Below are 24,746 nucleotides of genomic sequence, written 5' to 3' on the forward strand. Positions count from 1 at the left end.
CCAAACTGATTATGTGATAAATTCAGAAATTCTAGGATCTCCAACTTCCCAAGTTGTTGCGGCAACACACCACTGAAATTATTGTTGCTGACATCTAACATGGTCTGCAGGCCTGCTAAATTTCCAATTGCATCTGGCAAACTCCCACTGAAGTTGTTGTTGTTGATCTTCAAGGACTGTAGTTTCATGGTCCCTAGTTCCTCAGGTATTGATCCACTCAGTTTATTCATAGATATATCAAGGTATCCTAGATTGCCAAGCTTTTCTATCTGTGTAGGTATGGATCCAGATAATTGGTTTGATGACAAGTTCAGTCCATATAGGTTTGCTAAAGTGTAGATTTGTGGTGGAATCTCACCACTGAGATGATTAGAGTCGAGTCTTAGTTCTTCTAGTCTGGACAATTTTGAAAGGATTGGAGGTATGGAACCAGTGATGTTATTTTTTTGGAGATGTAGTACCGTTAGTTGGGTACATGCACCTAAACTTTGTGGGATCTGCCCAGAGAGTCTAGTCGATGACAAGATCATCCATATGAGTTGTGGATACACACCGAAATCGTGAGATATATCTCCTGTTAGTTGGGTTTTCTGAAGGATAATTTTAACCAAACTCGTACATGTCTTTAAACTCCTTGGAATGGGTCCACTAAACATATTATAATGAACAGTGAGATGTTGAAGTCTCCCACCTGAACATATATTTGTGGGTAAAGGTCCTGAAAGTGAGTTGTTAGACACTGCAAGTTCAACAAGGTTGGTGAGATCTCCTAATTCTTTAGGAAGAGCACCTGATAATTTGTTATCAAAGAGTTTTATTGATTGGATACTTTGCAACTTCCCAAAAGTTTTTGGTATTCAACCTATAATTTGGTTCTGAGGCAAGGATAAATATTTTAGGTTCATCAGATTGCCAATTTCCTGGGGGATGGAACCACTTATCTGATTTGTAGCAAGGGCAAGTCGTACTAGCTTGGTTATATTTCCTAAGCTGCCAGGAATAGAGCCGGATATTTGGTTCTCATCCAATTCTAAATCCTGGAGATTCAGCAAGTAGCCCAATTCTAAAGGTATTGGGCCTGTAATTTGATTTCTATATAGCACAAGTAGATTGAGCATAGTGAGATTCCCTAATTCTGGGGGTATTGAACCTGTTATTTGATTTGTGCAGAGAGCAAGTTGGCTTAGCATGGCGAGGTTGCCTAGTTCTGGTGGTATTAGACCTGTGATTTGATTTTCATGGAGAAAAAGTCGGTTCATCTTAGTGAGATTGCTTATGGAGATTGGAATTGGACCTGAAAAATCATTTGAACTAAGATCAAGACTTCGTAGATGGACTAGCGTGCCTAGTTCTTGGGGTATAGGCCCTGAAAGTTGATTACCATATAGGTCCAAAACATTCAGTTGGGTCATATTTCCAATGATTTTTGGTATCATGCCGCTTATGGTGTTGTTGCTTAGCTGCAGAAGTTGTAGGTTGACAAGCCTTCCAATGTCCTCGGGAATGGGACCTGATATCATGTTTTGGTGAATGACAAGTTCAGTTAACATTGTTAGGTTACCCAGAGACGCAGGGATATGTCCCGTGAGTCTGTTGAATGAGAGAGCAAGCAACATGAGACTTCGCAGGTCACCAATCTCACGAGGAATTTTCCCTGTGAGCTGGTTGTAGGGAAGGTTAAGTATCGAAAGTGCTGACAAGGAGTTGATACTAGGGGGTAGTGCACCATGGAGAGTGTTGTTCTGAAGATCAATATATGTTAGGAATGGAAGAGCTGAGAAGTTGAGCTCACCAAGCTGGCCATGGATGCCAGCATCTGGCAGGGAGATGTTGGTCACCACCCAGGGCATGCGGCGGCCATGTGGAATAGCCGTGCACATGATTCCCGTCCAGTTGCAGGGGCTGGTGTTTTCCTGCCAAGAACTCATCTGCAGCGGTGGGCTTGCAAGTGTTGCTTTCCAGTGGAGGAGGGCCATGTGTTGAGACCTCAGAGAGATCCCTCCATGGCGCACGGCATGTGCTTCTTGCAGTGGAAGGAGGCATGGCAGCATGAGCACCATGCAGAGGTAGAACAAAGGTCCCATTTTGCTGCCTAGTGTTTGCATGTTGTGTTTGGTTGGGGGATGTGTGATTCAGTAGACGTTGCAACACTATTCATAGATAAATAGTGTTATATGAGGTCCTGAGTGAACAGAACACACCTTTGGCAGCTCCTACTGGGCAACCTGTTTTTCTTCAAGTCATGAGTGTCGCCATCTTTGCGTGCTGGATGCCAATTAGTTCTTTGTTTGGACCGCATGTCGTGCTGGAAGTCATGTATTTGAGGAAACACGCGACAATCGCTGCAGCTTTTGCGGAAATCAAGGCCTGTACAAACCAAGCAGCATCTTCACCACACAAGTTGAAGCAAGAAAAAAAATCCAAGCTCAGGTGGGTGCCAATTAATTCCGTAGAGGAACGTAGACAGGCACCTAACCTAGCTGAAACAAGTCTTGTTGGAAGTCCGCCGGAAAATGAGGCAGTGTCTGCAACTTGTGGAACTCAAAGCAATTGTACAAGCAAGCAGCATCTTGAGTTCTTGACCACACAAACTGAAGAAAAATTTCAAACTCAAGTGGGTACTCATCCGCCGAAATTCTGACTGACTGTTGTTTGCAGGCTATTTTCCATTGTCTATTATGACTGACTATTGTCTCAGTTGCTGAATTTGCTGCAGAGACACCTAACCTGCCAGTGTCGGCTGAGACAAGTCTTGCTGGAAATCCTGTACTTGTCGGGGGGAAAATTAGGCAGTGGCTGCAATTGTGGAATTCAAATCAATAGTACAAGAAGCAAGAAGCATCTTGACCACACAAACTCTAGAAAAATTCCAAGCTCAGGTGGGTACTCGATCCACCGATTCTACTACCATCGCTTTTTGTATGCCTGCCTGCCCATGGTGGGCTCCCATTGCATGGTTGGTTGGTACTGTTATGATATCTTGCTGTTCTCGAATATCGCTTTCTGCTTTTTGTTGCTTGGGTTTTTTGTTTGTTTCACACATTATTATTCTCCTCATTCCATCCTATTGAGAAGTAAGAATGTGGCTGCATTTAATGTTCCAATGCTTCTACTCCCTCCGTTCCTAAATATAAGTCTTTGTAGAGATTCTACTGTGGACTACATACGAAGCAAAATGAGTGAATCTATACTCTAAAATGCATCTATATACATCCGTATGTGGTTCATAGTGGAATCTCATGAAAGACTTACATTTAGGAACGGAGGAAGTACTTGTGCATGCCTAACCGAAGGTGCCAATGTTTGGACATTGCCTGAAACTGTACTAGTAGTAGTAGATTATTTGCTGTTCCATGTGAATCTCTTATGAGTAGATACATACACACATGGATTTAAGCTTGCCTGTCGACAAGACTTTGTTGTTTTAGAACTCGACGATTGTCCAGACTATTATGTTAGCTGCTGAATTTGCTGCAGAGGCAGGTAGGTATTCCAAGCTGAGTGAAGCAAGACGAGAGATCTGCAAGCCAAGCCAAGCCAAGCATACACATTGGTTGAAACCCTGACATGAACTCACCTGGCCAGACGACTACCAGCGAGCTGCTTGGTTGGAGACCTGGAGCTTCCACCCATTATTGTTAGCATATTAATCCACTTCCTGTTCCGTGCCTATCGCCTTCTTTCTGTATCTTGTAGTATCATTTTACTTGCATTTCTATGTTTCGCAGGCTCAAGTCACGAACCAAACAATCATGTCTCGAGCATGGCTGTGAGGCAAAAATCATCGAAGACTCCGGCTACTCTCAGGCTGCCATATTTTTCAGGCACACTACTCAGGTCAAACAGCTCCTCGGTTCAACTAAAAGCGCAAACCTTTAAGGCACCTCCTACCAAATCGGGCAAGATTCATGTGTGGGATCATGCTACTTGAGGATAAATGATTGAAAGTCTTGCTTCTATTTTTCTTCCTGCTCGCGTTCTGACGAGGGGAGAGGGGCAAATGTTGGAGCACAGGGATGTGCAGTGGGTGGGATAATGAGGTTGCAAAAATGTTGCTTGAGAGCACATGATCTGTATCATTCATCTGCCTGGCTGTAATTTTCTGGGATGTAGTTTTCTCTGGTTCACACAACATGTTTGTAATTGAGTTGGAAGCTTAAATTGCTGAACTGGATAATATTACATCGTGTTCAGGAAGACATCACAGAGGGATAATTCAGTTAATCGATAATAATAATAGATATTACAATTAAAACTGCCCCTCTAGATGGACATTGCAGTAAACCGAACAACTAAGGCTATACGTCGGGATAGCCTGGATTGCTTATTTCAAAATTGTTTCCCAACCTAAAACTTCGAACTGTTGTTCTGACCATCTTCATCTTGCATCATATACTCCTCGCTCTCTTGCCAATATGATCAAAGGTACCGCTGGTTAGGGAGCCCAATGTAGCATTCACTGAACGCCTACACATTAATGTCAAGCGTCAGCTTGATGGTTTGTCTGCAGCTAGCAGGCGTGTTCGGAGTTCGGACTAAAGTATATTGCAGTCTTTTCTCGATTAACACCCTGGACCAAGGCAGCCCCATATATCTGCAGAACTACAAAGAAATGAGAAAATAAGGCAGTTTTAGCTAACATGTAGAACCAAGGGTGACAGGAAATCGTTAAGTGACACACATCACAGATGGGCAATGCTCTAGGCGACTCTGAGCTTCAGATTTGAAAGGCCGTGTTTGAGAAAGAATCTCCAAGAGTTGGTGCTAGAATTAAAAGGTCACGTACTCTTTTGAATGTATTTGTCTGGAGCAAGCATGTACAAGTCATGGCGGGGCAGTCGCCATCTCCTTATCACATTGTCTGGACCAAGCAACATGTACAAGCATGGCCAGTAGCTGTTCCTGCTAGCAGACAGACGACGATGCTAGATTTCTGCTACCAGACATAAACTTCGCTGCAATGGGACGTGGAGTTTCTACACCTGGGCACAAATGCTCCTGGTGTGAACAGTAAAATTTAAAAACAGGAAAAAATAATAAAAAATTTCTGTTTTTTTGTGGCATACTTTATGAAATGTTTGTTGTGCGTGGAAAATTTCAGTACGAAATCACATTGGTGTAAGGCGTGGTAAAAAAATAAAGTTGATGCTCTTGAAATGTTATTTCCAAATGCATTTTGAAGCTCTCATTTTTTTTACCATGACTTCCATCAATTTGATTTCGTGATGAAATTTTGCATGCACAATAAACATTTCTTAAAGTATTCCACACAAAAATTTCAGAATTTTTTGATTTTTTTTCTATTTTTGGATTTTACTGTTTGCACCTGTAGCATTTGTGCTCGTGTGTAGAAAGATACTTTTGCCTGCAGTGGCCTGTTATATTTCACGTACGTGATTGGCGAGGAGCTGTCATGGTTGATTGGCCGGTCCTTTTCCAGAAACATCAATGGCAGAAATATGTATCACGACCAGACACTAACAGTAAAAAGATGCATCACAGAGAGATAATTTAGTTAATCGATAATAATAAATACTAGATAGACATTGTGGTAAGCTGAACAATGAATACTGCAAATAATTAATCTGGCAACTAGCTTATGGTCACTAACACATGACACCATACAAATGCTCGTATCCCAAATGTATTTGAGTTACACAAGACATTCTCGAAAGAAAGAAAAGTCCCAGAAGTGTAACGCAGATATGAACCAACTACGGACAAGATATTGATGAAAAGTGCACCCATAGGAGACATAATTCAGTTAATCTATGGAACATCCACACAATTCAGTCACATAAATTGCGTATGAACTATGAAATCACTGTGAAATTCATTGCTTATATTAAGCAAGCATGGTGGTGGACATTGGCCTGAGGCCATCTTTCCGCCGCCAAGGGTCGGTAAGTAGACTGGGTTTTTCATAGTTTGTATTTTATGCCTCTTGAAGAAGACTTGATTGGCTTATATGGAGGTTTGGAGCCTTTAGGATGTTGAACGGTAAAAGCTGGACACAAATTAATTTATACGGGGCTGGATCACTCTTCTGTTTTCTCAATGTGACTACACATTTTTGAATGTACTCCCTCCGTTCCAAATTGCTTGTCGTGGTTTTAGTTCAAATTTAAACTAAAACCACGACAAGTAATTTGGAGCGGAGGGAGTATTAGTTTGGAGGACGAAGCATGCCTGTACAAGTTGTGGCGGGCCAGTCACTATCTCATCACTCAACAGGAATATACGTTCTTTAGTATTTTGATGGAATAATCAATTCGTATATGCATGTAGGAGGAACCCGAGTTGATATGCACGATGAAAGATGCAAAACTTGCGGCAAGCAGACATTTATAACCACATGAACATAGTACAAATGTATATATTTGAGTTACACGAGACATAATACATACAACACGCATGCCATTTATTTAACCACCCAACATAGGTATTACAACACCACCACGCTCTTATCCACATCTCCTGACTGCAGGCACGAGAGCCACACATACCATAGTTCACATTCGTGTATAGTGGTAGCTTGAGAAAGAAAGCATGCGACCACGGCGTACATAGTCGTTCCAACATTTTAGGGTTGATGCATGCATGGGAGGGCTTCAAGCAGTAGGCGTTGGGCGCTTCCAGCAGTAGGGGTACTGGCACCTGCAACCGCTGCGAAAGCATAGACCAGAGTAGCACATCTCACCCCCGCAGGCAGGTACTGTCTCCCACCGTTGTCTTCAGGATGAGACATATGAACTCATCCCGAGGTATATATTATTGGAGCAGAGAGGGGAAGGAGAAGAATCAGTGAACACTCAGGATATTTACGTCGTGTAAAATGTTGCAACTTTTCTGCTTTGCTTTGTTCTCCTCTTTATTTAAATAGCTCATTAGCTCAATTAACTACATAAGGATCCTATTCGTGCACCATGATCAAGCTTCATGGACGTGCCATCCTACTTCCCTTGATCAAGCTTCATGGACGTGCCATCCTACTTCCCTTGATCAAGCTTCATGGACGTGCCATCCTACTTCCCTTGATCATGCCTCAAGTTCTAAGCCGCTACGGCCAGTACTCGTGCCATCCCATGAGCCGATCATGACAACATGCAGCTATTGATCCGGCCATGTCATGAACACGCTCACGCTGCATAGACCGGTTCTTATTTTTGCTAGAAATAAAACCTAGAGATGACACGACATGATTACATACTTCAACATATATAGGTGGCATATGAGTGACTCGAGGAAAAACGGAAACCTAAATCAGCTTCCGCTACGATAGAACCTGGCTTCTCACTAAAATTCAGATCATATATCAACAAGAACCCCTTACTTGTTGTCAGTGGTGGAGCCAGGATTGGAGCAAGCCCCGGGCCCAAAAAAAGTTTGCCCCAAGAAAAATATTTAATGTCCATAAGGCTCTTAGCTACCATAAAAGAAACCCCATACAAAATATGGCTCAAATGAACAAAAAAATTAGAATTTAAGCTCAATGCTTAATGGTACAAAAAATTAGATAAAACATGTCAAGCACTACAAAGAACATTATGTGATAAAAAAAGTACCAAATCAATGATTTGCTTCATCAGTGCGTCACCTAAACTCATCATCGCTGGAAGAAGAGCCAACACCTTGAAGACATGAAAAGCAAAATTTCATATGAGAAGGCTAGATATCAAGTGAAAGAATTATCATTGATACAAATCTAAAACTTACCACTTCGACGGGGTAAAAGCCCTTTGCGAGACATATATGATTGAAATCGATATACAATATCATCATCGTTAGTACTTGCAAATACATCTAAAACGATAGGTGTGGACACCCTCGTTGCAGACACCGGTGAAAAAAATCTCTTCATCTTGTTTTTCTACAATATGAAATGAAATTGACAATCACATCAATTCGAGTTCAACAATACACTAGATATATGACTTGATACACATACACACATTATTGCAATTAAGAGCAGTTTATATACACTGATACATAGACACACAGTAATATATACAAATGTCACACCGACGTTGTAGAACATGATACAACAGACAAGGTACCGGGAAAGCATAAAAAAATTACCAAGGTACAGCAGTCAAGAAGCGGCAGATTGGGCGAACAGCGCACTGCGCACAGGAAGGCTGCCCAGCAGTAGCCGAGACGGCGGCGAACGGCGGCGCCGGAGGCCGGCGTGAGCGCTGGAGCCTGGACTATGTACCTCTGCCAGATTGATCTTGTGTTCGCTGGAACGCTGGAGGCGTCGCGTGCGCGTTAGATTGGCGGCGGCCTCGCGATCGCTGGCGTCTCCTGAAGATTCGTAATGTGCGTGGGTCCGTCGGTTTCCTATTTTCCTGCCGCGTCCGTGCGTGAGTTGGAGATCTCCTCGTGCTCTTTTTTTTGTCGAGGGAAGTCTCCTCATCCTCGTGCGTCTGTTTCACGAGTTTTTTTTTTGAGCATCAGTACAGACACAAGCGCTCATATACACGCGCATACACTCACCCCTATGAACGCACACACGCACATCCTATCCCTATGAGCACCTCCGAGAGACTGAGCCGGCATATCATCTTGAGATTTACAAAGTCACCGTAGGCGCCTCGTCGTCGACGGGAACGTCTCCTCCCACTGAAAGCGTATCGCCGGAAATCCTGAAATAAATCCAGGAATAATGCGAGCACCAGGATTAGAACCCTGGTGGGTTGGGATACCACTGTCCACCTAACCAACTCAACCACAGATTGATTCGCGTCTGTTTCATGAGCCGAGACAGCAAATGCCGCTCTGGGCCTTCGTTTTACTGGGCTGCACCCTGGGCTGTAGAAAATTATGCATATATAATAGGCTAGTAAAAATTCCATGCCCCGGGCCTGGGCCCTGGGTGCCCGGGGCCTAGCTCCGCCCCTGCTTGTTGTAGTGTAAGTGCACTGAAAGGCACGGGACATGAGCTAGAAGAGGGTCGCTTGATCAGTGTTTGGTATGTCTCCCGCATGGTTGGCCTTGCTTGTGGAGAAGATTCCAAGCAAGAAAAGGCCAGCTTGATGAGTAGAGATAACCTATTCTTTTGTGTTGTTGTTGGTGTTGTCGTTCGTTCGTCCAAAATATCTTTCACCAACATAGCTTGCTCCCCACTTGGAAAACTACCATCTAATAGATCCCTTCGATGCTTCCCCTGATAGATACTGTGGATCGGTTAGGCTAGGCTTCCACCAACAGTGATAGGTATTACCTTTCCTTGTGGCTCGAGGAGCTCCGGTTGCCGGCTATGGGGCCGGTGCCGGTGTGATGGCAGAGAGTGGAGGTGGCGGTGCTTCCCATCAGCACTGCACTAACCCTAGATCGATAGGGGATTAGGTGGGGTGTACGGCGCTGTGACGAACCTCGTGATGCGAGCCGCCGGCCCCCACCTCTTTATATAGTGCAGGTGACAGGGGCCGTCACCCATAGTGGGTTGAGCGCCCCGATCAGGGCGCGGATCTAAGGGCCCGGTGAGCCGTTGGGCCCACACGGTGGAGGTCATCCTAACATTCTCCCCCTTGATCTCAACTTTTACTTTTGACCTTATACTTTTACTTTACTCGTTTCATAATAGATCAATACATAGAACATGTTTCATCGTCACAGCTCAATTGCCGATAGAATCAGACAGCCACAACGTACCTCTCTGTTTTGAAACAAATTCTTTAACCTTGGGCCCTTTTATTGTCCGGAAATTTTAGACTATACCATAAAACCCATGTCGACTGTGTGTTCTCCGAACACATTGGGCGGTAAGCCTTTAATAAACAGATCTGCAAACACTTGTCTGTTGCTTTTATGCTTCAAGCATTCCTACATAATTCCGGACTTTCTCCTTTACAACGCATAACTCTGTGTCAGTGTGTTTGGCATCAACACTTGACTCGTTGTCATAGGAGCGAAAGACTTAAAATAGTTATCGATGTTGTCAACCATTATCAACTCTGGGTACAGGTCTCCTTAACCATTTTGCCTGTCCCTCAGTCTCATATCAAGCTATAAAATATTTTTGCATCACATTGATGATAATTGTTTCATTCTTTGGAGCTTTTCCACGCAAAAACCTCCAAGTATGAAAGTTAGCGACAATTATGGATTTCGCTGTACATTTCACAAGTCATGTCTTTGTACTCACAATCTTTGGAGAGCACTTATTTCTTTCAGCTTGAGGCCGATATCTTTGACTCCATTCCAGTGATCTATATATGGACTGGACATTGCCAAAACAACCCGGATATGTGAACTGTGTCAGGGTAATGTATTGAGCTTCCAACAACTGAAGCATATGGTACCATATCCGTTTTCAATCTTTTCTCGTCAACTCTTGGAACACCATAATTTCTAGTTCCATTACCCTTGACTATAAGAACAGGCATAGGTTTTCTCGCATGCATACTTTAGAGACCTTTCTTAGCATGTCCATTCGACATCCCTAATACCCTCTTTTATTCTTTTCTTCATGAATCTCGCTACTTATAACGAGAGACACTCTACCGAGAACATTCTATTAACTTTGAGGACAAGAACTTATTTTCTCCTCCTGCAGTAGGTTGACATCACCACTAGCAAGTAGGATGTCATCCACATGCACAGGATTAGGAAATGAATTTCCCATTCTATAACTTTGCCCGAATACAATTGTCCTCTCATTTTCTTTAACCCAAAACAACATTTGATTGCTTTAGTCCATAAAGGACTTCTTCAGGTAGTATCCCTTGTGTTCTTTACTTTCATCTGATGTAACTCAGATCATAATATCTTTCATATGATGTAACTCAGATCATGATGTGCTACCAACACTCACTGTAATCTATTCAGTGCAAAACGCGCAAAAATCTTTCGATTTAAGTCGTGTTTTACACCTTTACATATTTCCTTTGGAGTCACATTGTCCTTGTAGACTCTTTGCAGCCTATTGTTTTGGCTCCATTGGAAATTACTCATCAGTCCCAAACATCGTCGGGATGCACAATTTCATTTCTTCTCACATAGTCTCTTATCATTTAGATAAGCAGACACTTCACAAAGCTCGAATGAGCGCTTTAAATGAGGTGGGATCAACCTCCATTTGAATTTCACTAACATAGACTTTATAGTAATCAGAAGTATCTGATTTTCTCATTCCTATATAGAGCTAACAACATGTGTTGTATAGGTCATACAACATGCTCTCCCAGATTACTCCATCTTCACTAAAAATGGCGTATCTTTAAACTTTATAATATGGGTTTATTCTGTTAAAACTTTCTTCTTGATGGCACTTTAAGCACCGTCTTAGTATTCCTTACTCTACTTTCGGAACTGTAAAAGATCTAGAAATACAACTATTTCTTTTCTTTAGGGGTATGATTATGACCGTCCTACTCCCCCAGACGATCACATTCTTCATCACGTTATCTAAAGTATAGGGGAGTTTCATCAATCTTAATTTATCTCATATTTCTTTCTCCCCCTCGAAATGTGGCAAGAACTTTTCTGCCACAATTTCGAAAACCATTGATAACTCTTGTGAATTGAGGAAACTTCGATTATCTATTTCATTCATCAGATTACTTCATACGAAATGAAGTTATCTCTTCATACAAAATGAAGTTATCTTTTAACTAATATGGGAGTACTTTTTTCCCCTAATGTTGATCACACTTGACATGGTTCAGATCTTTGAGTACGTGGGTTTGAGGCAGAAATGTGTTGAACATTCTGATAGAAATACTTGGTAGATTTCCACGTATCAAAGATAGAGGGGAATAATATAATGCAGTTCTGTCATGAGCGTGTAAAACTGCATGACTCCAACGTAAAGTTGGTAAGTTGCAATTCCAAAGTAAAGATAATGCAATGAGCTTAACTCTTTGGATGGGATTCTACCAAACCATTTTGAGTCTAGGCATTAGGACAAATTGCTAAACTTCAATCCGAGGTCCATAGAGAAGGCACTCAAGGAGAATTCTGCAATGCTATCCATTCGATTTGCTTGAAATCGATGTCAGGATAATGATCCAATGGATTTGTGTGAATAAATCACACACTTAAGACTATCATGATATGTCTTTTAGAATCATGGAATACCTGAATAGTCTAGTCAATGGATGGGAAGAACCACTTACCTCAACTTGATGCATTCAAGGAGTCTGAGTGGTTCAGCGTAGACTTTAAGGTGTGCGAGCCTTAAAATTAACATCCCTGTGTCACTTGTAGTGCACATAAAATCCAAATGTTATTAGAATTTAGCATCATAATAATCATAAACTATTGGAATTGCTGATAGTTTCGGTTTCAACCCAATGTCTCAATGACCAAGGCGAGTATGCCAAGTTTTTCATGTACAAGACATTTTGGAAAACTATCTCGGGCGCAACATGTGCTACGGGTTTTGTAGTATGTGTAGTACAATCCAGATGATACATAAAGAATGTGCTTGCCATATCCGTTGCATATGGTAAAGAGAATGTATTCCTCTTTCTTGTCAGCATAAGTTTCACTATGGAAACCATTTTGATGGATATCTCTATAGCTTAGTAGGGTACGAGTTAAACGTGGGAAGCAATAAAATATCCCGACGTTACTCAAGTACCCATAGGGACAGTAAATATGACTCGAGTTGAGCCAACAAATACCTCATCGCATCTAGCGATTTTAGAAAATCTCTCCTTTCTCTCGGCGAGAGTGGAAACATTTCACTTCCCTGAGTATAGAGTTCGTGGTGCATATGTCCACATGGCACAAATCATCTTTCATCAGATTGACCCCCGTAGAAATCTATATATAGACATGAAGATTTTCAATATGAAAATCACTGTCAGGTATATAGAATACATACAAATGCATTTGTACCAAAGTGCTGATACAATATATTGTGATATACAATATATGATGACAACAATACTTATGTTCTTATTAGAACATCATAAATGGACATAAATAAATAGATCACTAAGGAGACTAAGGGACTAAATGTATACTCCAAACATGTCAGTTGATGCATATTCAACCATCATGCTCTCCATGCTCATAGGGTCTCGTGACAGCTTGATGGTGTCACGTTGAGGGTTTGAAGTGAGTTTCAAACAATTACCCTTGAGGTCCTTTGCGTCCCGGTGGCGTGGCTTGGATTGCACGCGCTATCCCATGGGATGCAAGACTGATCTTGATGTCCATGACCCGCTTAAGTAAGTTGTGGCCATTGAGGGCAAGAGCCTCAAATTGTTAGCCATTGATTACTTATAGGGGCAAGCCAGAGATAATTAATTTACAAGAAGGAAATTAAAAACCATCATGGTTTTGTAATAAGAATGCAAAAATTTGACTCAAGTGTATAACTTGAAAATGCTCAACCTCAATTATGGAAGCATAACACATTGAAGATCATACAGATCTCACAGTAATAGAGATAGTTTGCACATGGGCAAAAGATCCAACTCATTACCTTATGTTTTCCTAATATAATGAGGGAGATGTTATTGTCAAAAATTTACAAGTTTGTTGTGCGGGAGAAATCAATCTCGACCGCTGTATGTATTTGCAAGAAATTGAAAATCTCAATTGCAAATAGATGTATTATTCTCGACATGTGTTTAACATGGAAATAGATACATCATAGAAATATTCCGGAATACTGAGCACTCAACAGAGAAACAGTACTGCAGAGGTACTGAATTTATCTTTGCAAGAGATTAAAAATCTCTATTGCAAATGGACATAATTAATCTCAACACGTGATAAGCGTGGAAATGTATTACATCAACTTAAGATCTGGAATACATCTCGGTACATCTCGGTTGCGGCAGGGACGGCGGCCACGGCGGAGGCGACGATGACGACGACGACGACGGCGGCGGCGACTACACGCGGTTCTACAGCCTCCTCGGCATGTAGAACTATAAGGGCGGCGGGCGGCGAGGAGTGGCGAGGCGAGGGAGACGGCGGACGGGCCTAGTAGTGTGTTTTTTTTGTAAAATATTTTAAATATGTATGGGTGGGCATGTTTGTGCCGTGTTTGGTTGAATTTTGGTTTGAACTCACAGAAATATGTATGAACTCGCCGAAAATGGTTGAATTTGCGCCATGTTTGTACCGCACTTTAATTTTCAAAAAAAAATCCGTGGGCGCCGCGACTGGGTGGCATCACGCCCCCAGCACGCGTTTTGCGGCGGTGCGCCCCCAGGGGGCGATTTTTAGTGCCTCCTGGGGGGCCAACGGCTGGAGATGCTCTTACAAGCTACAACTCCTGCAGTTCATCATTTACATTTGAGGGAGTAATCAGCTCAGCATGTACATATATATTTTTGTACTACACACACACTACAATCATGATGTGCCTCTTGTATTCGGTGCAAACTTATTCTCTCTTTTTCACCATATCTGCTGCTGGACTTGCACATGAATGATGTAAGGTTCAACTACATGTAAATACTAGATGATACCCCGCGCGTTGCTGCGGAAATATGAGTAAGCAATTTGGTGTGGGCATAGGGGGGAATTTACCAAACATTAATAGATGAGCATAGTCCAAATAATAAATATGTTTTCAATCAAGATAATCTTGGGTTACTCCCTATAAAATAAAAGAAGTTAATCATGTGCTATATGGAACCAAACTCAATAAATAGTTTCTTCCGAAAGAGGAAGAATCCTTATTGTGTGATGGATGGTTGTTTGGCGAAGATGCTTGAGCAAGTTTGTAATTTTGGTGGTCCTTTCTGGCTTCGTCTACAAATGGTAGCCAAATATAACATAAGAGTTGTTTACCTAAAAGGGTGGAGATAGAGTTGCTAGTCTTCTGAAGTCAATCATGAAACAACACAAATTGGCAAACTAAAGAAAATAGCAAACAACGTAAAAAATTAAATAACGTGGTTTGATGTATAAATCATGTTGAAGCTCAATTAGAGTTTAGAAAGTCATAGCATCAAAACTAAATATACATCCATGTTGCAAATCCATTTTATGAGACCTCAAGACACAATATGATAATGAGCAATCTAAGGAAGAGGGGTTTGAGGAAAGCCTCAAGAACTGGCATAACAGAAAGTTGTAGAGGAGTACACTGTATATCACTTCATCAAACCAAGAGTTAAAGATGTCCCTTTGCTCACAAATAACAATTCAAATAAATGAATAATCATAATGCTTTAATTTTCATCCTACTAATATGTGGGGCAGCCATAATGATCAATAATCCTCATGCATGAAAGAGCCATGAAACCTACAGAACAAAATAATGTAAAGGTCAGAACAACATACACCTTCATCTTGCACCATAACTTATAGTACAAAATAAATTCAAGTTGTTTTTGCCTTTGTAAAATTTAAAAGTTTGCGAAACAGTATTTCTGAGAAGAAAATTTCCTGAAAAGACACACATCTGCAGCTTCAACATGGGATCATTTCAGAGTTGCACGGGCACCATCTAGTACTAAACTTTTGTCCCCAAAATTGGCCAAAGATTACATTCAGTGTAGAGGTTGTGGATGACATCATTCTCTGAGAGTGCTACTGTTGGTATTATTTTCTAAAAGAACACGGTACAACCATTTGCATAATAAAACTCAGATGCAGTATCTAATCTCTACTATCACCATGAAGAAATCGTAAATATTTGATTGCTAGCAGCACGACCTCATTGATCTGCACAGAGATTCAGTTTGACCTAAAACAGAAGGGTATATATTTTAGGCGCATAGTGAAAGAATATAAAGGATAATAATATTAGTATTAGATCTAGGAGAGCACGGCAGAACTAAAGCAACGAATTGGTATTTTTTTTACAGATTACCTGACGGGCGTCCATATGAGGGGCCTATCTCTTCGAGATGAATCGGCTTTTGTGCATACATCACCTCACGAATTTATACGGGCGACCTGATAGGAGTCACGGAATATGGCGGACTTGATCGTGACTACTGGGGCTGGGGGTAGGAGGACTGCTGGGGCTGGTGACGATGGATGGAGTGTGTCTAGAACATCACGTTTCATCATCAATCAACAGGCCAGAGAATAGAGCAGCGGGGGGACGGCCGTGGTAGATGGAGAAAGAAGCGGTGACCATTCTTGTCTATTTAAGAGGAATAGGAAAGGTGGAGAAAGGAAATGGAAAGGAGTGCAGAGGAGACAGTCGGGTGGGCATTATTTTTAGTCACTTTCTGGAAGGTGAAGCAGTGTGGATGTGATGCGCCTCACATAAATATGAGGCCCATTGTTCGGTAAAAAATCTGACCCCCATTGCATTTTTTATACCCCCATTTCATTGTGAGATGAGTCAGTCGAGAAGAGAAAGAGGTCCGTCTTTATCGTTGATCAGGTTGCTTGGCGATACAAATTGAAACTTGGCAATAGACAGAGCAGAAACGATGGGCCTCTGGATAGTGGATGGAAAGATGTAGAGGCCCTCTTTTTGTCTTCCATGCACAATACATGACATGCAGCGTGATAGAAGTTATTGTAGGAAGATATTATTTCTCAAAAATGGATGATTATTGAGAGAAGGAAAACTTTTTTACACATGGGACCTACTTGATGATGTGGATGGGTTGCATGTCAAGAGAAATAGGTTAATGGGGATGAACTATTTAGGTATTATAGATTCAGGTTCCACTGCTGCGTTAGGGCATTGAAACTTCAACCCCTGTCCACAGAATCAGTTTTGTTAGTGTTAACCACACATCACTTTTCACTGCAGAAATTGAATTTTAGTAAATCACTTTCTGCTCGACATCGGACACGCACCTCACACACTTATGACGGGATCCCTTCTTGCCGGTTACCTGGACGAGAAAACCACAAACTATTAAGCCAGCAAAATTCGTCACTGAAATTACTGGCTTATACGAATGACCAGCACAAGTGCATACCATTCATTTGTTGGACTCTTTCATGCTGCCTTAACACTCTTGCATCTTCCTAGATATCCTAGCAAACCTGGTTGGCATGTCTTCATCACTGTCCGAAGACTCTAGATCACTTTCCTCCATTGGACCCTTTCCCTTATCGTTTGGAGCAATCTGAAATCTTGGCCTGCGATGGAGTGCCTCCTTGCCAAGTTACATCTATGCAAACTCCACGCTCAGGCTCCACTTTCATTCTCTGCATCACATGATTCACATCTACAGAAATTTTACACAAGCAACAAAGTTACAAAATAAAAAAAAAGTTACCCTCTGACACGTGAGGATTATATAACAGGAACTTACTGTTGGCTTGGGGTGCTAACATAGTTTGCTCAGGTTCCATTTTGACAGTCTTTTGTTCAGCATTTGGCACCACATCTGCATAGATAGATGGCACACGTTACTAATGAATTTAACTGAAGAAGTCATATTCAAATATGCATCAAGATTCATTTGCTTGTACTAACCCATATCACCCGTGCCGTGGGGCTGCTGCTTGGGCTCAGTATTTGCCATGTTTGCAACATTATCAATGTTCGCCATGTCAGTCCGAGGAATATCAGCTGGGGGGCTCCAAAAAATCTGGTATCAAGATTACAATTAGTTAGTACCGGAATTAGACAAATTGAGACTAACGTACATCATCTAAGGCGAACACACTGACTGTGCATGCATTATCCGCCATCAGAGGATGCAATTCCCAATGTCACGAGTCCATGTAACCCCGGGCCTAGTCTGCATTTTCACATCCAGTCCTCAACCATGTTAGTATCTCACCCAACCACTCATTTTTATTAACCACACTAGCAGTGGTGCTTACCCTACAGAACCCTGGGTTATCTCAACATTTGGATTAATTTCTTCACCATTAGAGAAGTATACGCAGAGATCCTTGGAATTAGATTTGATCTACGGTTTGCAGCGCCGAAGTACAGCCAGTTACACAAATGGTTTTATTCTTCCGCTTCAGACCTGTTAGAATTGTTTTTGGTGCACTCCCTCCCATCATCCAGATGAACTTTGTGAAAACTGAAAACCCACTCAAATATGTCTCCACCTTTTCATCATGGACCAAAACCCCAGCCAGGAAGATGCTCTGAAAATGATTATTCACACCTCTGTATGTCGCGTCGAAGCTGACAACATCTCCAAAGAATGTGTACTGCAACCTGCTGCTCCCTTTTGCCCACATCAAAGTTGTTATCCGATCATCCTTGTCCGCTTGTACACGATAGGTGAAGTGTGGATATCTTGAGCCGAGTTCTGCGAAAACCTCCATAGTTTTCCTCGCATCATCTTCTGCTTTGCTCTCTGCTGATTTTACCACACAAATTCTTCAGAGCTCATTTTGTGAAAGGCACCTTCTCCATTGAGCCAAAAAAAAAAACTTCCGACAATGCTATATACTTTGGCTAGATTCACATTGTTCTGATGCAATTGCTCAACCAAGTCTCTGTTGTAGACGTCGATGTGCTTGTGTGAAGGCCAGTGTATTGTCTGCCCATATGTCGTAGACAGTGACGTGCTTGTGTGAAGGTTGTGATGCTCGTGATGCTCAGCTATGTACCAACCATTGTCCTTTGAACGGAGCAGCATTATCAGTGCAGGGCACTCGCATCGGCAAGCTCTAGTGTTCTCCACTCCAGCTTTTCCCTGTAAAATCATAATTAAACAAGTACCACGTGTCAGGTTTAACAAAATCCAGGGGCAAACTGCTGAATACAAATCAGTCCAGGAAGGTTATATCAATGCGTACCGCATAGCCACAAACAATTTCTTGCATGCCCTTTGTACTCTCCACATTCAGTCTACTCTTCCCGTACCTTATTCCAAACCCCTTCTCCCACGAGTAAAGGTTGTAGAAATCATAGGCTTCACCGAGTGTATCAAAGCTTGTGCCCAATGCAGGAACAATTACAATGTCACCTCGCTTCTGAGTGAATCCGTGAATTGCCTTCTCAAGGGCGCTGGGCCGTCCATGGCAAGGTGTCCTCTCCGGAGCAGCAGCTCCAATTCTGACCCTGCAGTTTGATTACTCAATCTGTCGTGCATGTCTTGCTGAACAAACTGATTGATGTTATTTTCTTTCTACATTCAGTGGTCCATCCTTTTTGATCTCACATTCTTTCGCTTTATCCACAAGCTACGACCCCTAGCATTGTTTTGTTCCCCTCAAGCTGCATATCAGAAACCTTCCCAACTAAATTTTGGTATCCTGATACAGGACTGCTTTCCTCTCTCATGTTTCATGAATGACCAATTTTTATTCACCATGTCAAACAAGCCCGCCTTTTAGTCTACGCTCTAACTTATATTCTTACTTTCCCTGTATTCCATGATCTAAGTTTCTAACTAATAGTTTCCAGCTCATTTCCGCTATCTATCCCCTACTATCAGAATCCAGTATCCATAAAGAAATACTAACACTGATATGCTTTCTGTTAACCATCTGTTCCTGCTAGTTTGCAAAGTACTGCCTAAGAGGGAACACAAGCGTTTCCAAAAAATGTTGTATACAACTATTCCAATTTTCCCATTATCTACTTATTCCAAAAAAAAATCATATACAGCCTGCTACTAAACTGGCTTGACGGCACACAAGTTAGACTGTGGCATTTGTTTAGTACACTCAAAAGCGGACAAACACCATTAGCCAATAGATTACCTGCGAGACCAGCCAGGAGTTTTTGGATCAATTTGACCTATAGATTGCTCAGATGCTTGCGGTTCATCATCCCCCTCGGCTCCGGCTGCCACATCCGCCGCACATATCTGCCCGTCAATGCTACCGGTGGCCATTGGGGGCAGTTCTTCGGTTCCTGTCGCCAAAGCTGGGTAGAGCTGCGGCTCCAATGGTAGCTCGTTGTCGTTCACCTCTTTCATCACCACGGGACCGGGCAGGGGATTTGGTTTACCTCCTAATCGGTTGCATGAGGAACTCCATCCCGGCCGCAGATCCCAGTGGGCGTCAATGGCGATGCAAGAAAACAGGGCCACGGGTGGGAGAGACCTCCTGAGCCACGGATCGGGAGTAGAAGGCAGACCCGAGCCACGGCTCAGGGAATCTCCCGTCACAGCCCCCAACCGCGGCCTCCGTCACCGGCGGTTCGTACGCCGCAGCCCCATATGGTATTCCTTCCTCCCGTGAATTAAAAAGGAACGAACAGCTGGCGAGCGACAAATCTCCAAGCCCCATCGAGCCGTCCTGATAACGCGAGCACCTGTGCTCGCGACCAGAACAACCACGTCCGTCTTCTACCTATGTTTCCTGCCCCATATTTGGGACCAAGAGCCTTCATCAATTTGACTTACTATCGTCACCTAGCTCCTGTCACAAGTGCACGTGTTGCAGATGGCTCAAGTGAGTGATGAAAACAAATAATAAACTAGGGAACGATGGTGATAATCAACCCAAGCTGGAACAAATAAATGAAATAAGGGACAGCGCGCCTTTGACCATTAAGTAACATTTTTTTATTTATTGAACCAAATGGCAATACAACTTTTTTTAATCAACCAACACAACCACCTGGTCCACCATAGTTGAACATATAACCCTTCTTATATTCGACAAATAAATTATTTGCTCTATAACAATCAGGCCTATCGACTAACTTGATCATGGGAATGCCAAAGAGGTCGGAAGAATGCCCATTGGGATTGTAATTCTGAATGTGCTTGAAGTACGCAGATCTCTTATCGTCATAATCGGGGAAGTGGCCGCTACCCATTGGAGGACCATGTGCATTCTTGAAGTAATTCACAAATCCAATCAAGGCTTGTATACGTCGTGTTCCAGGGCAAAGCTTATTTGGAAAATGCCCCAAGAATGATGGTTTTTGTAAATCATGACGGTACACCACCCAATCCCCGGAATTTGGATCCTGTAGTCAACAAGGGATTGATGACATCAATGAACAATAACTTTCATGTACAAGAAGAGTAGAAAACATGTTGTTATTTGCAAGAATCTTGGGTGGCGTACAATTTCCTAGATTCCAATGTTCCATATTTTCTTAATAAAAATACAAAGCATGTTACTTAGTAACCATGTGAATTTATGCCTAACTAATTTTAACATTTCTATCTTTGTTAATTTTAATCCTCTATTCTTAAATAGTTGCAATACACTACCTATTTTTCCTATTCAAGTAGCCATGCCACGTCAACAAGTCATACATGTTAGTTATAAGTTTACTTTTCTTTCTATGTGTGCAGCCATACCACATCAACAAGTCATGCATGTTCGTATAAGATATATTTTTCATATGTGCTTGTTTTTCCTATCCATGCAGTCCTGCACGCCAGCAAGTCATGCATGCCCCTCACAAATTACTGTTTTTGCGTTTATTTTTTGTTGTCGTTAATGGATCATGTGTTGGACACTCTGAGGATACTTATGTAGTTCATGGTTCACATTTTTTATAGAAAAATGGCATTCTGTTAACCACAATCCTATTTTTTCTCTTTTGTAGTTGCTCTTATAGCATCTATTTACATGTTTCATTCGATGAGGTTACTGCAGGAACGTGCATGTTTCATCTAGTTATAGTAGAAATAGGAGCACATTTGTGAATTTATATAGATATAGTAATCTCTACAATGGGACAAATGGTGCACCTTGTTGAGGCTAAGCCTAACGTAGTGGTCTTGTTTGCCATAAATTGATGGAGGAGCCATGGCTTGTCCAGGCACTGCAAGTTGTAGCACCCCTTCGATTTCAAGTCCTTCTGAGCAACAAAAAAAGAGGAAACATGTATTATTGTGGATGTAAAGAGACTTTTACTTAGTCCAATAGTGCCTCTAACTCCTACTAAATACCATAAAACTATATGGGGACCACAATAATATATAACTTGTTAAAATGGCATTGATTATACTTACGGTCCAATATGTAAAGAAGCGAATATCTCTGTTATGGTATAAAGAGGGGGAAATCTGCAAGCAGAAGCAAATTATGAAATAGTTGTTTATTCAAAAGAATTTGACTTTACCATAATGGGTGATATGTTTGTACATGAAATCCAACTTGAATTAAGTTGTAGTTTCCTCCATCTTGACAATAGATCTGTAAGGATGCTCCAGATTCTTGAGAAGTTCCTTGATTTGGTGAAGCCCATATACTCATGTCAGCTCGAAGGCCGTAGAATTGTCCTGGCTCTGTGTGCCACATTGCATACTAGTGATAGAAAATTATAGCAAATTAGTAAATAACCAGAAAAATCTATAGCAAACGGCATAATAAACAAGTGAGGGTGTGCGTTCTTGGCCTTGGTATGAGGTTCACCTACCAGACATTTACAATGGGGAAGTTTTCATGCTATCTTGGAGTTAGTCTAGATTTGTTTTCATAGGCCTTGTTGAGTATATCATACTGGATTTAGCTTCCTCCACGGGGTGTGGTGTCAATCCAATTCAATTAGACCTTTTGTGGTGATGCATGCAAAGCTTTAGTTCATGTGCATTTTCGATGGTCTTACTTAGGTTCTTGGGCTGACAACATCTTCTATCCTCCTTGTGGCATGGGTGAGACAAGATTTGATTCTCTCTCTGGTATGTGTGAGGTGTATTGCCAATAAAGTTGGTATGTTAGCATAAGTCTCCTATATAGAGTATGTCTTAAATGCCTTTCTGAATCTGTTGTTCACGTTATTTTGGTAGCATGCTTTATATGTAATGATCCTAGCTTTCGCGGTATATAGGGCATCAAGCTTAGTTCATTTAGGTGTATGTCTTTTATTTGGTCTTTATGTACGACCATGTCTCTTGGGCCATTGACTAGAATTTAGCTTGACAAACTATGATTTAGGTACATCATTAATGAATGTATATTGCTACTTTTTTACTCTGTGGTTTAAATATGTGATGCTTATATTGAAAATACTTTGACTTTGCCTCTTGTGATCAACACTCACCAAGAAATCAACAAAACATCTCAAATCACTAGTAGAAAAGGGGCCTATTGTCCCGGTTGGTGAGGGCCTTTAGTCCCGGTTCATGAACCGGGACTAAAGGGTCGGTACTAATGCGGAGCCCTTTAGTCCCGGTTCAATCCAGAACCGGGACTAAAGGGCGCGGCCACGTGGAGGAAATTTTATGATTTTTTTCTGAAAAAAAATTTTGAAATTTTTTTTTGAAATTTTTTTATTTTCAAATTTCTGAATTATTTTAACCTCTAGTCTGTAATCACCACCCCTAATCACTTCTCAATTTATCCTCTAATCACCCCTCATCATTCCAAATCATCTAACTTCCTGAACGGTCACCCATCCTCCCACTCCCCCAGCCTGAGCATGCTTAACTTCCGGGTTCTATTCTCCCTCGCTCCAAGTCTGCACTTGTTGTTTTCCTGACAATAGTAAGATGTCAATCCTATTAACCTTCAGGAATTTTGCTTGAGCATGAAGTGACACATTTCACTGTTTGAGTTTGAAACTATTGTTTTAAAAAACAATAATTATTTAGTAACACTAATATTTCTTGAATAATTAGTTTGACCATTGTTTGACCACAGTTTGCCCACTGTTTGAATTTTTTTCAATTTTTTCCACTCTAGATCTTAAAAGCCCTGTAACTTTTTTTCTGTTAGGTTTTTTAGGATTTTGAAAATGTTTAACAGGGTTCCCCCAGTTAAATTCGGATGTAACTTTTCGAGTAGATGATTTTTCATATAAAAAACTTTTTCATCCGAGTTAGTATGCAAAAGTTATGCCCATTTTTACAAATTTCAGAGAGATTTTGCAAATAAAGTCAAAATTCACATTTGAAAATTTTCCCAACAACTAGACCACATATCACATGGGAAAAGGCAATTAGTACCGGTTGGGGCACTATCCGGGGCTAAAGGTCTAACCTTTAGTACCGGTTGGTGCCACCAACCGGGACTAATGGCCATCGCACCCTTTAGTCCCGGTTCGTGGCACGAACCGGGACTAAAGGGCCCAGGTGAATCGGGACTAATGCCTTAGCCGCACGAACCGGAATAATGCACCCATTGGTCCCGGTTCTGGTCTGAACCGGGACTAATGGGGTTACCCGGCCTGGACCAAAGCCCCCTTTTCTACTAGTGAATCTAACACATGAAAAGGTAAAGAGAGATATATAGAGAGAATGGGGGAGAGTGTGTGTACATGAGAAATAATGCCGCTTCCTTCATCCATGATATTAGCTCTCCAAGGAAAATGGAAAGGCTTAGGTCTTAAAAGAGTGGTGTTCTGCAGAGGGAAATAATAGTTCATGAGTAGTTAGCATATATAATTGATGTACAGAGTCTTTGAAAGATAAGTATTCCTTTCACATGTGTGTCCTACATTTTAGTTGGGCATATAAGTAACATAAAGTAGTTATGAATGATAAACACCAATAGTAATTATCAAGATTAAGTGGTCAAGTAGATACAACAATGGGATAATACATAAACTAATTGATAAAAAGTTGTACATATCAAAATCTAAAAGTAAAATATTGGTTACCTTCTCATTCATCTCAAGATTAACATCTACGTCTATCGACTCAACAAAGATGAGGTGGAAAGTTATACACGAAAAGCATAGTAAGACGACCGATATGACAACATAATCACCTCCCATTTGTATAGGTAATTGTGTTATTAACAACGAAATAGTAACTATGTGATTCCTGACGTACTTGTATCTTCTTTATAGAACACAACTTATATAGAATTGAGCTAGGTTCTTTCTTTAGAAAGTTTTAGATTGCATTGTACTGATCATGCATTGAACATTTAATGGGTAGTCATCCGGTGAAATAATCTTTCTAGAGTTGGGTATAAATCAATTGTGTAATTAATGTTCATTAAATATGGACTTGGTTTACATCCAATTAATG

General features: G+C 41.4%; 1 protein-coding gene, 1 long non-coding RNA gene and 1 pseudogene across 9 annotated transcripts; all 3 read right to left on the reverse strand.

Annotated features, from left to right (window-relative positions):
* Window positions 1-7,132: 7,132 nt before the first annotated feature.
* LOC125508562 (uncharacterized) lies at window positions 7,133-8,403 on the reverse strand. The gene is made up of 3 exons (XR_015603083.1): window positions 8,080-8,403; window positions 7,717-7,870; window positions 7,133-7,631 (listed from the first exon to the last, which is right to left on the reverse strand). It is a non-coding gene; the product is annotated as an uncharacterized LOC125508562 (long non-coding RNA).
* A 6,594-nt stretch (window positions 8,404-14,997) lies between these two features.
* Window positions 14,998-19,783, reverse strand: LOC147988223 (uncharacterized). Of its 8 annotated transcripts, none has more exons than XM_087543549.1 (9): window positions 19,564-19,783; window positions 18,655-18,919; window positions 18,015-18,551; window positions 17,366-17,480; window positions 17,202-17,276; window positions 16,863-17,114; window positions 16,738-16,775; window positions 15,788-16,636; window positions 14,998-15,217 (listed from the first exon to the last, which is right to left on the reverse strand). In XM_087543549.1, exons 1-3 carry the CDS (start codon window positions 19,779-19,781, stop codon window positions 18,219-18,221), a joined length of 816 nt encoding a protein of 271 aa, XP_087399675.1. In that variant the 5' UTR covers window positions 19,782-19,783; the 3' UTR covers window positions 14,998-15,217; window positions 15,788-16,636; window positions 16,738-16,775; window positions 16,863-17,114; window positions 17,202-17,276; window positions 17,366-17,480; window positions 18,015-18,218. The 8 variants fall into 8 exon arrangements, with proteins under 8 accessions (XP_087399675.1, XP_087399677.1, XP_087399671.1 ...); XM_087543551.1 differs by having other exon boundaries at window positions 16,863-17,094; window positions 17,366-17,633; window positions 17,719-18,551; XM_087543545.1 differs by having other exon boundaries at window positions 17,366-17,633; window positions 17,719-18,551.
* A 627-nt stretch (window positions 19,784-20,410) lies between these two features.
* Window positions 20,411-24,487, reverse strand: LOC147988224 (protein neprosin-like; annotated as a pseudogene).
* Window positions 24,488-24,746: the final 259 nt, after the last annotated feature.

Source organism: Triticum urartu, chromosome 1A (genome assembly GCF_056163025.1).
Source record: "Triticum urartu cultivar PI428250 chromosome 1A, HENAU_Tu73, whole genome shotgun sequence".
NCBI classification, from domain to species: Eukaryota; Viridiplantae; Streptophyta; class Magnoliopsida; order Poales; family Poaceae; genus Triticum; species Triticum urartu.